The following is a 13595-nucleotide window of genomic DNA, read 5'->3' as shown; positions in this document are numbered from 1 at the left end:
AAGAAAGTCAGCACCATGATTCAGTGCTCTTTTTTCCATCGAAAATTAGGGATGAATGTGCAAAAGTAATTTAACAAAATTTGCCAAGTAATGCAATGAATGCTGTGATTAAAGAGATATATTCTGCTGCATGGATGGCAAACAGATTCTCTAAAATAAGGTTAAAAATAAGGTTATGAGAGACTAAACTGCTCTAAGGATCCAGAGCAGCACAACTTTAATAGCAAAAAGCAAACCCAAAACTTGGAAATTTCCATCAGTTTTGGCCAAGGTGCAGCCAAAACTCCAAAACCTGTGATCATTTGATAAATATTGGCTGTTCCTTTGTGCTGGAGAGGAAGAAGTGCAGCAGCAGCCAATCCCTAATTTTTAGGAAAATCACTGAGCTTTGGGAAGAATAATGATGCTTCAAAAGAGCCCCACAGGGACTGTCCCACCTCAGGCAGCTTTGTAGGTAAATGAGTGTCAGGAGATTCTTCCTCTTCTGCCCCCAGCTTTTCATTGCTAGTCTGGTTTTAAAGCCAAAGTGTGCCCGTGAAACCATCTAGGAGCTGGTTCTTAGATGAGATCAGCCAAAAAATTATGGTATTTAAGCCAATATTTCCTTAAAATTAAGGTTATAAACCAGGATTGGAATAATTAATATTATTATTAGAGAAACGTGAGAAGCTCTGAATTCACCAACTGAGGCCACCTTGGGCATCTGGAGGTGGAAATGAACACATTGTAATGAACACAGGGATGGGAGAGAAATTCCCAGTCCATGTTCCTTTGTTTTCTGCTGACCCTTCCCACAAAGTCACTCTGAGATCAGAGCCTTGGGGGTAAATGAGTGGGATGTGTGTTCTGTGCCTACAGGAGAGCAATCCTGCTGCCTCTCCATGGATATACAGCCCATGATTATCTGAGATATCCCACAGTCTCCTGACTGGCTTCCAGCCCCTGGACCAAAACCATCATGTTAGTCTGGTGTTTCCTCACCAGTCCCATGCCTCATGTGCCTCAGATATAAATCATTAAAAATACCACAAAGGGCCTGGTTTTAGGCACTGGACTTCCCCTTTGGCTACATGGAGTGGAGATATCTTCATCAAAGCTGTACTCCTGAAATGCCTTTTTGAAAGAAATGAACATTTAGCTGACCCCTGGTTTAGGAACCTACTTGAGAAGGAGATTTTTGATGGCCTGGAGACACTGAATGTACTGATAAAGTATTTTTGCTCTCTGGTGACCAACTATAGCAATAGCCATCCCTAGGTGCCTATTATAGGACATCATTAAATTTCCAGAGTTAAATGGATAGGCAGATAAACAGTGCTTCCAGTAGAACTGTGGGGTTTTCTTTGCACCAAGGGGAGGAAGGGGATGTCTTGGGGTTTTTTCTTGGGATGTCACATTCCCACCTGCCCTTGGCACAGGGGACATCAGCAGGAATTGCACTGAAGATGGTTGGTCTGAACCTTTCCCTCATTATTATGATGCCTGTGGCTTCGATGAGAACGAAACAGAGTCGGATAACCAGGTGGGAATTAATCTCATAATTAAAAACAAATGAAGAGGGGAGGGGGGAAGCAGCAGACTGCTTTCTGTCCAGCCTCTGGTCATTTTCTGATTGATGGTGATTATAACAAACAATCAGATGTACATGGGTATAAAACTGTGAGAAGTGAGATCTGAACCCTTCCTGGGCCTGTATTGAATATTTACAGAAGATGAGCTTTTAGTGTTGATGTAACTTGGAACTTCTAGAATCACAGGATAACCCTCAGTTCTACCTTTGTTGATAAAGAATCTCTTAGCCAACTGTTGTTTGTTTCCTTTTTTTCTACAGATACTTACAAAAAAAAATACAGATAGCCTTTAGTAGCTCACTGATAAATAACCTAGCCATAGAGCAGGGCTTGATGTGCAGTGAGATCTCAGAGGAAATGAGGCTGTCCAAGACACAAATCCTGCCTCTGGTTCCCCCTGCACATTGGCAGGTGTGTGGCTGTCAATATTCACAGAATTCACAGAATCACAGGGTTGGAAGAGACCTCCAAGATCATCGAGTCCAACCCAGCCCTGACACCTCAACTAACCCATGGCACCCAGTGCCACATCCAGGCTTTTATTAAACACATCCAGGAATGGTGACTCCAGCACCTCCCCGGGTAGATCATTCCAGGACTTCATCACTCTTTCTGTGAAAAACTTTTTCCTGATACCCAACCTGAATTTCCCTTGGTGCAGCTTAGGATGTGTCCTCTCATTCTGTCAGAGTTGCTGCCTGGAGACAGAGACCAACCCCAGGTGACACAGCCACCTTTCAGGAGCTGTAGAGAGTGATAAGGTCACCCCTGAGTCTCCTTTTCTCCAGGCTAAATGATGAACCCTTTAACCCTGTGGTTTTTGCCTCCCAAGGATTACTATTATCTCTCAGTGAAGGCTCTGTACACGGTGGGATACAGCACTTCCCTGGTGTCCCTCACCACTGCCATGGTCATCCTGTGTCGCTTCAGGTGAGTGGGGACACGAGCAGTGAGCTGTTCAGTCCCTGGAGGAAGGAGCCTGGAGCTCAGCTGCCCCAAACAGAGTTAAATGTCCCAGCACAAGCTGGCTTGTAGCAGGGCAATTAATTCAGCCATAAATAAAAGATTTGGTTCAAGTAGCCTGGTTTGATGAACACGCCCCCAGGTGAACAATAATAGGATAGATTCAAACCCAAACAGGGATTTCACCCAGTGACTTCCATCCTAAACTGCAGGTGCCCACTGGTCAGAGAGCTGAGCAATGCAAACTCCCAACCTCACACATGTGTTTGCCTGGGAGCTCCAAACTCTCTGTTTAAGGAGGGTTCACAAGAATAAATTCTTTTGTCACATGGATCATAGAGTGCCCTGTCGTTTGCCTCCAAATTGGCACCAGCCAACGTTACAGTTAAAGGTTTTGTCTGGAGATGGAGTAAGAAGGGGAAAATCGTGTAGCTGAGTTGCTCCCCCAGTTAGGACACACTCCAGAAATCACATTTCAGCAGAGGGTAAATGCAGCAGGAGAAGCTGTGGCTCTGGTTTGTAAAACTTCACGAGCTGCACTGGGCTCGTTCTGTTGTCTATTTTATGCCTCTCTGCATCTTTGTACAAGAAAATCCCCAAATCTTCCTCTTTCTCAGGTTTAGAGTCAGTCTTAGCACAGTCCTGGCTTAGATGTTGCTGTTCTTAGCACCAAGGTGCTCTGGTCAAGTGTGTTCAGGCCCAGTATGACATTTCCACAAAATAAAACTATTTTCTTCTTTATTTCTCTTCCCCCTCCCTCCCTCCTCTTTCCTCTCCAGGAAGCTTCACTGCACTCGGAATTTCATCCACATGAACCTCTTTGTTTCATTCATCCTCCGTGCAATATCTGTGTTCATTAAGGATGGGGTTCTTTATGCTGAGCAGGATGGAAACCACTGTTTTATCTCCACGGTGAGTCAAACTGAAACCAAATCCTTTTCCTTTACTTTTTTTTTTTTTTTTTTTCATCACGAGATTAAAAAAAAAAGCAGTGGGGCAGGCAGCAGTGTGTGGAGTATCATGAGCTGAGAAGTTATTAAGGGAAAAGAGAGTTGGTGTTTAACTTCCCTCCCAGTTCACAGCCAGACTGGATGTTTCATCTCATGATGTCACCAGTTTCCTTCAGAAAAAAACCTGCAGGTTTTATTTTCTGAGTCTGCCCTGATTGTTCCTCCCCTTCCCAGATCTGCTCTGTGGTAGATGGGATGAAAGCAGATATGAACAATTTCCTTCACCTGAAGGTCTGGTTTTTCTCCAGAGGTTCATTTGTTCTGGATGTCAGGCAGAGTCACATGTAAACAGGGTGACCATTCAGACACAGAGAATACACCTGATGGTCACATTCTCAGGAAATCATCAGCATTTCCCACATCTTTGTCTCTTAAATATGTAGTTTCACACAGAGCACTCTTTCACTGATGCATTTAGCATTTATCCTGTGTAAATCCCAATTCCTTTCACATTTAAGGCTAGTATTTGATATGATAAATCAGCTCATTGGGTGTAATTATGATAGAATTACAAACTGAGCTCTCCTTTATCCATCCAGTTATGAGTTGAATTCCCTGTGAGTCACTTCCACAAGGCAAGTGCAGCTGTGTAGTTTCTTAGTCAGGCTTTTCTTTGTCATTGAAACTAGTTTTTGCTCTTAATTCTTCTCCACCAGAAAGCTGAAGCCATGTTAGGTCTGTAGTTTGTTCCTGCCACTCCTCCAGTGGTGGCATCTGCCTCTTTGTTTGGAAACACTTAAAGGATAAAACACATTAAAATCAGCCATTTTATGACCAGATCTTCAGCCTGGGCAGAGCTTCCATGAAGAAACTTGAAATCTGATGGTTTAAACATCTTGATGGTAGATTTGGCCCAGAGGATGAAGCCAAAGTGGGAACTAATCACTGCCACCAGCAGGAGCTTCCATTTTATACAGATTCTGCTCAGATTTGCTGGAAAATCCTACTTTTGTAGGACTAATGGCATCTCACTGGGGTGCAGCACTGGAAAGACCAGTGTGTCCTACTCTCACAAGGTGCAGCTTGGTTGCCACCTTAGGCCTTTGTCACAGGATCATTTAGGTTGAAAAAGCTTTCTAAAATTGAGTCCAGCCATTCCCAAGCACCACCAAATTCACCCCTGAACCACGTCCCCAAGTGCCACCTTTGCACACCTTTAAACACCTCTGTGCATGGTGACTGCACCACGGACCTGGACACTGTTCCAGGCATTGACAGCCCTCTCAGGAAAGAAATTTACCTTCATATCCAAATTAAACCTCCCCTGATGCAATTTAAGACAGTTTCTTCTAGTCCTAGCGTTTGTTACCTGGGAGAAGAGACTGACCTTGTTACCACCTCCTGTCAGGGAGTTGTAGACATCCATGTCCTCCCTGAGCCCCCTTTTCTCAAGCCTAAACAAACTCAGTTACTTTAAAAAATATTTTTCTATTTTATTTTCTTTTTTTTTCTAGTTTTCACTTTTCTTTAGTTTGCTCCTTCCCCCTCCTGTCCACGAATGAAAGCTTTCATCATTTTTTTACAGCTGATCACTCAGCCTCCTTTTTCCTCACAGTTACTTCCATTTTCTGTCCTTGAGTGACAACACTGCTGATGGATGGCAAAGAAGTGCAATTCCCAGCTGCACACAGGAGGGTTCATCCTTTCAGATCCCACTCTCAGGGCTTCCCACAATCATCCTGCCATTTCACATCCTCCTCTGGGTTTCTCAGTACACAACTGGATTCTTTTCTTCTCTGCATTTAATCCTGGAAGGGGGCTGAAGTCCAGCAATTGGTGTTCACTGGGGCTGTGAGCTCTCAGCAATACAGGACGTGCTCAAACTGCTCTGAAATGCTCCTTGACCATTTCCCACTGGTAAAATTGGCTTCTTCCCCATCCAGACTTTGTTGTCTAAGTGATACCTGACATTCTTCACATTCTTTAAAACCTTTACCATTGAAAGTGTGTAATACCAGCCCCAGCTCTTTCCACTGGGAGATTTGGAGAGGTTGGAAGCACTTTTTTCTGTTAGGCCAAAGCAATGCAGAAATAATTTTGTCCTTCTCCATCCTCTGCAGGTGGAATGCAAAGCAGTGATGGTGTTTTTTCACTACTGTGTCATGTCCAACTACTTCTGGCTGTTCATCGAGGGGCTGTACCTCTTCACTTTGTTGGTGGAAACCTTCTTCCCAGAGAGGAGATATTTCTACTGGTACACAATCATTGGCTGGGGTATGTGGCTGTTCTTGTCTCAAACGTGTCTCAATGTGCAGGAGACTCTACAAGCCCTGCATGGTATTTCCACAGCAGGTTTCAAACTCTTAATTTTTGTATAGAAGCACCACTGCAGCCTGAACCGAGTTGGGATTTTTTTGTGTGAACAGAGTTGCACTGAAATGTGGAGGACACCACATCTCTGTCAGGGGTGTAATCTACAACAGAAAATTGCCTCCTACAAGAGATCATCTTCACATCAACTTCTTCAGCTTAATCAAATCTGCAAGGCTAAGTCCAGTCCATTTTCTAAGGCTTAATTTGTGCCTTTCTTCCAGATAATAACTAAATTGAAAATGTATCCAAAGGGTATTCACATCTGCTTATCTTACCTGGATGGGAAATAAAAACTTGCACTGGGAAGGAACAAGATTTATTTCAGAAAAGCCAGTTAAATTATGATAACCATGGTGATTATTTTTCATTCTGGCCTTCTGGATATAAATTAATTCCTGTGCCATGTTAATGCAAGCAATTCTTTGAAGAAGTCAGATGCTGAATCCAGAAGAATACATTCATTTAAAATGTTCCCTGAGAAGGTTAAACTAATTTTTTATACTTGTAGACACTTCTGAAATAGAAATAATCCCATATATTCATGTGTAAGGTCTACACACAAACCCCATGCCTTAAACTATTTTCCTTTGAAAAAACATCCTTATGTAGCCCCAACCTTCAAGAAATCAACAGATGGTCTCGTTTTTTCCCTCCTGAAGCAGCTGTACACAACCCAAAATTTTCATCTTCTGGCAAAGACTCTCTACAGGAGGGAGAAAAAATGTTTCTAGAAGTACAGAGGTAGAGAAGGTATAGAGAGAAAGAAGTGAGCAAATTATCATAAATAATATGTGCCATAAAAATGCTGTTGGAAATGGATGGTTACTGGAAAAGGTTTTTGGAAAAGCAACTGTTGGAAAGGATGTTCAGGGTTCCTTTTGCACCATCCACAACTGTATAATCACATTATAGCTGAGATAAAAGTGTGTTCCCAAGGACAAATTGGGGGTTATGTATATGAAAATCTTACAATTAATAAAGAAAGCGAATCAAAATTGCAAATTGTAAAATCTTTGTAATCTGAACATAAATCAGAGGTTGTGTTCCTTTAATTAAGTTTGCACAATTTTCATATCTATGGATTTGTCTGAATGTGAGAATACTGAAAACCAGCATATATTAACTGACTTCAATATTTTTTAAATCAACCTTGTAATGAATGAATTACCCAGATGGATTCATTCTGTAATGCAACCTCGAAATACTTAAATTTTAGTTGAGTGCCATAAATAATAACTGGCTGTTCAATTTATAGACTTCAGAGAATTCCAGAATGGTTTGGCTTTGAAGGGACATTAAAGATCATCCAATTCCACCCCCTGCCTTGGGCAGGGACACCTCCCACTATCCCAGGCTGCTCCAAGCCCTGTCCAACCTGGCCTTGGACACTTCCAGGGATCCAGGGGCAGCCACAGCTGCTCTGGGAATTCCATCCCAGCCCCTCCCCACACTCCCAGCCAGGAATTCCCAATTCCCAATATCCCATCCAGCCCTGACCTATGGTAGTGAAAGCCATTCCCTGTGTCCTGTCCCTCCATGCCTTGTCCCCAGTCCCTCTCCAGCTCTCCTGGAGCCCCTTCAGGTCCTGCCAGGGGCTCTGAGCTCTCCCTGGATCCTTCTCCTCTCCAGGGGAACATTCCCAGCTCTTCCAGCTTTTCTCCACAGTAAAGAGGCTCCAGCCCTTGGTTCATCTCTGTGGCCTTCTATGGATTCATTTCAGCAAGTCCAGCTTGTTTTGGTGGGCACAAATCACTTCAGATCCAAAACAGCATCAATAATATCCAATAACAACTCTCCAGATTTGGATGGTTTTGGTTTATTTATTTTTTTTTGCTAAACACAATTATTTTTTCATCTCCCACGTGTTTCAGCTGGACTCGCAGCTCCCCTGCCCCGGTGGGAGCAATTGGCAATTTGCAAAGCCCACGGAGGCACTTCCAGGCTCTGGATTCAATCCCTGGAGGGCAGAAGCAGCCCCTCAGCTCGGGGCTGGTGGGGAGGGAGCTGCCCTGAAGCAGCAAGAGCCAGGAGCTCAGCACTTTGCAGCATCTGGATGCTGATGGTTTCTTCAAATGTGCTGAGCTGTCAGTGTCCTCATGTCGAGCGATTAATGAGAGCTGCACGTGGCTCTGTTGATCCAGGCAGCTTTTCCTTCCTAAATCTGCAATGTGCTGGTGAATTCTCTGGATGGACCGCTGCCTTCCTGAGCTCTCTGCTCATGTCTGCTCCCAACAAAGTCAGCAAGAATAAATCTCAGCCTTCAGGGCTGTTCTGTTTTCTAACGTTCCTCACAAGCTGAAAAGGAGGCGATGGAGAGAGAGAGAGAGAGAAAAAAAAATCTTTTGGTGTAAAGAAAAGCAGTGTGAGTGTATGTATATTCATGCAGCAGATGGTTCAAAAACTCCAGGCTGATCTGAAACGTGGGGTTTTTAAATGTATTTTTATGACACATTTAGTTTTAATTCTGCCTTCCTGCACATTTTACAGATTTGGAACGCTATTCATAGCATCAAAATTTATACAGAGGAAATGAAATAAAACATGAGGAACGTGTTTTATAGAATCATAGAATGGTTTGGATTGGAAGAGACCTTAAAACTCATCTCATTCCCATCTCCCTTCCCTGGACACTTTCCACCATCCCAGCTTGCTCCAAGCCTTACCCAGCCCAGCCTTGGACACTTGCAAGGATGGGGCACCCACAGCTTCTCTGGGCAAATGTTTGATATTGCGAGGTGAATTTGATAAAATTAAAATTAAAAAAATTGATATTTAAAAATTAATTTTAACTCCTTTAAGGGCAAAAAGGAGTTTTGCCCTTAACACTGATTTTTTTCTCAGTGCTTTCTAGGTATTCAACTGTGAGAAAAGCAAACTTCAACTGAAATTAAATATACATGATTTCTTCTCCCCTAAGCCTGTCATTTTATTTCTTTATATCATTTTCCTTTCAAATTCTTCTCTGTGTGCTTGTTTGAAGGAGGAAGGCTCCATCAGTCACCCAGGTCTAACAGGGATATTTTTATTCCTGATGGAGGGAATATGATTAGACAGAGACTTGTCTAAGTGGGTTCAAATGGCTGACTAATTATGTGACATCAACACAGCCTTGCAAAATGTATTAAATATAATTGTTCCTGTCAACTCACCACAGTCTTGTTCACTGCTGGGAGCTGGGGTTATCAAAGTCCTTGTTTCGTTTGCTTTTTAGCACTTTATTTTTCCAGTGGTGCCTGAACAGATGTCAGCAGTTTCTTAGTCAAAGATTTTATTTACCATACAGTAAAGATCCAACTTACCCAGGGTCGTCTTGCATAAATACATTATTTTATAAAAATATTTCCACTGGAAAAAAAATCATATTTCTACGATTTTCAGAAAGGAAAATAAATCCAGGTTTCTCAGTGGGTTCTTACTGTTTTAATTAAATTTGCATTTTACATGCATTTTTTGAAAGTGAAGAAACGTCTGAAATAGGAATTAAATCCTTACTCCAATATTCTCTTTTTGGAGTCTGTTGTTTTGTTTTGGTATTTTTTTAATGAAAAAAACCTAAATATTCCTGCGAGCAGAGGAAACTGCTCGTCTATGGATTTGTTTTGGTTGAATAAGTAAAGAAAAACCGGTTATTTAAACAGCAACAGAGAAAATGCAACATATGTAAATCATTTACAACAAAACCACGGAAGAATACACAGAATCAAAAAATTCTATTCCAGCTCAACATCTGGCACTGCAATTCTTGCATGATTCCAGTAGCTCTAGACACGGATGTGGTTGATTCTGTCCTGCCCAGATTTGTTTTATTCTTCATGCAACAAGATGCAGTAAAACACGGAGCAATAATGACCTGGCACAGCATCATGCTTTGCTGTTCCCAGTTTGGCTGCTGCAATCCCAGCCCTGACTGAGAGGGATGTTTCTGGAGCTCTGAGTTAACTCAATAAATTGCATTATCCCACGCATAAGTGCTGTTAGGAACCAATACCTCAGTGGAGAGGTTGTGTAAATGCTCCTTGCTGAATATCAGGTGTGTCTGGACTGTTCATGTGTCACTGTCTTGTCCCCTGCAGGTACCCCAACAATTTGTGTCACTGTCTGGGCAGTGCTGAGGCTTCACTTCGATGACACTGGGTAGGTGTTGCCGTGTGGGAAATGATGCCAGGTGCCTCCAGCACCATGGGCAGGGTGCCACAGGAATGTGGTGATTGGAGAGCACAGAATCACAGAGTGAAAGAATCATTCAGGTTGGGAAAGACCTGCAAGGTCACCGAGTCCAAGCTGTGCCTGATCCCCACCTTGTCCCCAGCACTGGGTGCCACCTCCAGCCCTTCCTTGGACCCCTCCAGAGATGGGAACTCCAAACCTCCCTGGGCAACCCCTTCCAAAGTACCAAAACCCTTTCAGTGAAAAAACTCTTCCTGATGTCCAGCCTGAACCTCCCCTGGCACAGCTTGAGGCCATTTCCTCTTCTTCAATATTCTCCTTTCATTTCTGCCATCCATTTGTGTACAAACATAATTTAGGTCCAGAGTTCAAGCACTTTTCTGATCATAGAGTTACAGTTTGGTGTCTGTGCCACCACTGCACTGGGGAATTCTTAAAAGAGGATTCAGGCATCAAACCTGTAAACCTGCAGCTGACCCCATTCCCTGCTCCATTAAATTACTGGAGTCCAGGATATGGTTGGTCTTATCTTACAAGAGCTGGGAGTGGAATCCCATGAAATTCTCTGCTTCTTTCCCTCTGATTGTGGAGGAAGATGAAGGTGGTGAACTCAGCCGTAGAAATTACTGGAGATAAATCTAATACAATAGAGGAAATCTGCACAAGGCATTGCTGAGCTTTGATTTTCCAGGGCAATTAGGAGTTTAGCTTCCCACTGAGGAGGGTTTTCCATTAATTTTTCACAGGGGATGAAAAGGGATGAGACAGAAATCTGCATTCTGTCTTCCGTGTGGAAAAAAAAAAAATTCATAACGAATTCCAAAGGGTAGGTCCTTCCCAAAATTATCTATTTTGGTAGAGAAAAAAAAGCTGCAAATACCATGTTATAAAGGACCAAAAAGAAAAGCTGCTCCCAGAGCTGGACCTGCATATTTTGGTAGTCAATGTCTGCTTGGGGAGAGCAGCAGGTATGGCAGGTAGGAATGGATGTGGAATTACACCCTGAAAAGACAAACTGGTGATGCTTTTTCATGGGAGCTATGTTTGAACCTGGTGAAATGTTAGAAAAGGTGAGGCAGACTGAGTAAAGTTTCAAAAATCAGTCAGTGGTTCTGTGAAAACACAGAAATGAGGGAAAGGCACTTCATACCCAAATCCCATTTCCACTTCATGGAAGGTTATGCTTCAATTTTGCCTAATACTGGAGATAACTGGATGCAAAATTTCCACAAAACCCATTGTTTTGTAAGGTTTTCTTCATCCTTGTTCTTTCAGGCCTTCTCTGGAAAGCAAATAAAGTCTTTCCTGCACTGGGAATGCCAGTGCTGTGACCCAATGTTCTATTTTGACATTAAGACAAATTAAATCATTTATTTCTGTGCAAAACAAGCCAGAAACCCCTGTTGTGTCATTATTAGGATTACAGCACTGGCCCTGAAAGCACTAATTTCTCTTACAAGTCCAAACAGCCCTTGCATTTTGCAGGTAGAGAGAATATCTCGCAGAAGGAAAAAGAAGAAAAAAAAAATAACCAAAAAATCATTTTATTTAGAGAAGCTGTTTAGCATGCAAGACATTTAGACAGGTTCTAGCTGAGAGTTTCAATGGTCACTTTTTAAAAAATCAGCCAGCATTGTTCTGGGGGTGGGGGAGAAGCCAGCATGAGCCTGAAAACATTGTGGAAATGACTGCACTGGAAAACCACAGTGGCAAAGGCATGGACTGAAATACAGGCTCAGAGCCTGAGCCCCCTCCTGCCTGTTCCTGACAAAACTCGACTTCAGCTCCTGACTCCCATCACTGTAAGTGACAGGACTGAGGAGATAAATGCAGCTCCTGTTCATCCCGAGCTCTGCTCCTGATTTAAGTGGAGTTACTCCAGACCTGCACCAGAGATCAGCCTCTGGCCTCTGCAAATGGAAATCACATCCCTTCCCCATCCCCTGGCTCCCTTCCCTTCATCCATCCTGGAAAATAATAATTTCTTTTCATCCTGCCTCTCCTACCTGCTCTGTAGGGAAGCATTTGACAGAAATTAGGGAGCTTGTTTGCATAGTGTAGAAAATTCCAGATGTTCTGTTGTGCATTTCCACTTTTTTATCTGAGCAGGAGATGGTGGTTCCTTCCCTCACATTTATCCTGTAGGTGTCACAGGGACGGGACATCCTTGAAAGTCCTTGAAAAAAAAAAAAAAAACCTCTGTGTGAGCTTGATCTGATTCATTGTTGACATCTACAGGGTGGAAGCTGGGAATTGATCTCATTGGGGGCACGTCCTGTAAAAACAGAGGAGTTTTGCCTAATAAAAGTAAATAATTACTAATAAGTAAAAGAAAAGGTCTAAGAAGAGGAGAAGAAAAAAGCAGAGAGGTGTGAGAATAGGAGTTTGTAGGGGATGATGTATCACACCAGAGTACACATTTAAAATACCTCGGTGTGGGAAAAAGAAACCCAAAACAACGTCCAAGATTCCCTTTGTCCCAACCATATTCTGGGATAATTAACTGGGATATTGGTCTCTACAATCAGATAACTGGAATTAGAGGAGGTAGATTCCTCTCCTGTAATTCCTCATTCCTACAAAGTGCCATACATGAATATATTTGTACAGCCAAATTAATGTGAGAATTTGCCCAGATTCTTCCAACATTGGTCAATTCACTAAAGACTTTCAGGGCAGATTTAATGTTCATCATAAGAGCTCTGCAAATAATGGGTAATTTTCAGTAGAAAACTCCTAATTTATAAATGCATACAGAGAATTTAAAAGATAATTTGATTTTGGGTCCATGCCATTGTTGATCACTGACAAAAATCCTGATTTCCAGACTGTGGGTGAGGAGATCCCTTTGAGCATTTATCCCCTCTCAAATATTTTAAGTTGGGCATCAAAAGTGAGATAACTTGGAAATATTAATTTGCACTTGAAAATCTCAGTCATCAGCCCTTTGAATTTTGGATGATTTCAGGTTTCCATGCTGTGCAAACAGAAGCAAAAATACATAATTTTGTGTAAATTTGACACCCCACCTCTAAATTTTTTCAGTTCTCACCAGTACCACACACATCCTTATTGTTGGTTTTATGGGAATCCAGTAAATTATTGCTCATCTGAATGAATATATATTTTTCAACTGAAATTAATAAGCGTTGTTCAAGTGAAAATTTTAAGTTTAACTGAAATTTCTAAACCAGCCATTTGGGATTTCTCTCAGATGTACTCTGATGATGGGATTTTAGCTCTGCCTCCTCACTTTTACACATGTATATAGTTTTGTTTAAAGATTTTCACTTTTCCCCAGATGCTACCACACAGCCATTTAAATGACACACAAGTTGCATTAAGCTCTCATGAGACCAGCAGTGTTTTATTCCTCTATGTTCTTCCCAATTGTTTTTTTTTTTTTTTTGGCATTTGACAAATGCACCATGACAGCCTCTGCTGGGATTTTGGCTCTTTTCCCAGTGGGAAACAAAAACTCCTTCTCAGAACTGCAGGTACAAAGGAGACAGATTTCTGTGATTTTATATTTTCCAGGGAGAAAATCAGGGGAAGAAAGTGGAGACAAATG

The 13595-nt window shown here is 42.2% G+C and overlaps 1 protein-coding gene across 11 annotated transcripts in view; it reads left to right on the top strand.

The window, feature by feature from the left end:
• Positions 1-13595, top strand: part of ADCYAP1R1 (ADCYAP receptor type I) — a 143123-nt gene that overhangs the window by 96081 nt on the left and 33447 nt on the right. For all 11 annotated transcript variants that reach the window (XM_014873695.2, XM_014873693.2, XM_088154644.1 and 8 more), the window contains 5 exons: positions 1419-1522; positions 2404-2501; positions 3314-3446; positions 5605-5758; positions 9931-9991. In XM_014873695.2, the coding sequence (XP_014729181.1) occupies positions 1419-1522; positions 2404-2501; positions 3314-3446; positions 5605-5758; positions 9931-9991 (550 nt within the window). The remainder of the gene's footprint in view (positions 1-1418; positions 1523-2403; positions 2502-3313; positions 3447-5604; positions 5759-9930; positions 9992-13595) is intronic.

This window comes from Sturnus vulgaris, chromosome 1, assembly GCF_052056855.1.
Source record: "Sturnus vulgaris isolate bStuVul1 chromosome 1, bStuVul1.hap1, whole genome shotgun sequence".
Taxonomy (NCBI): Eukaryota; Metazoa; Chordata; class Aves; order Passeriformes; family Sturnidae; genus Sturnus; species Sturnus vulgaris.
The sequence above is the reverse complement of the archived record's forward strand: the minus strand, read 5'-3'. Positions and strand labels throughout refer to the sequence as shown.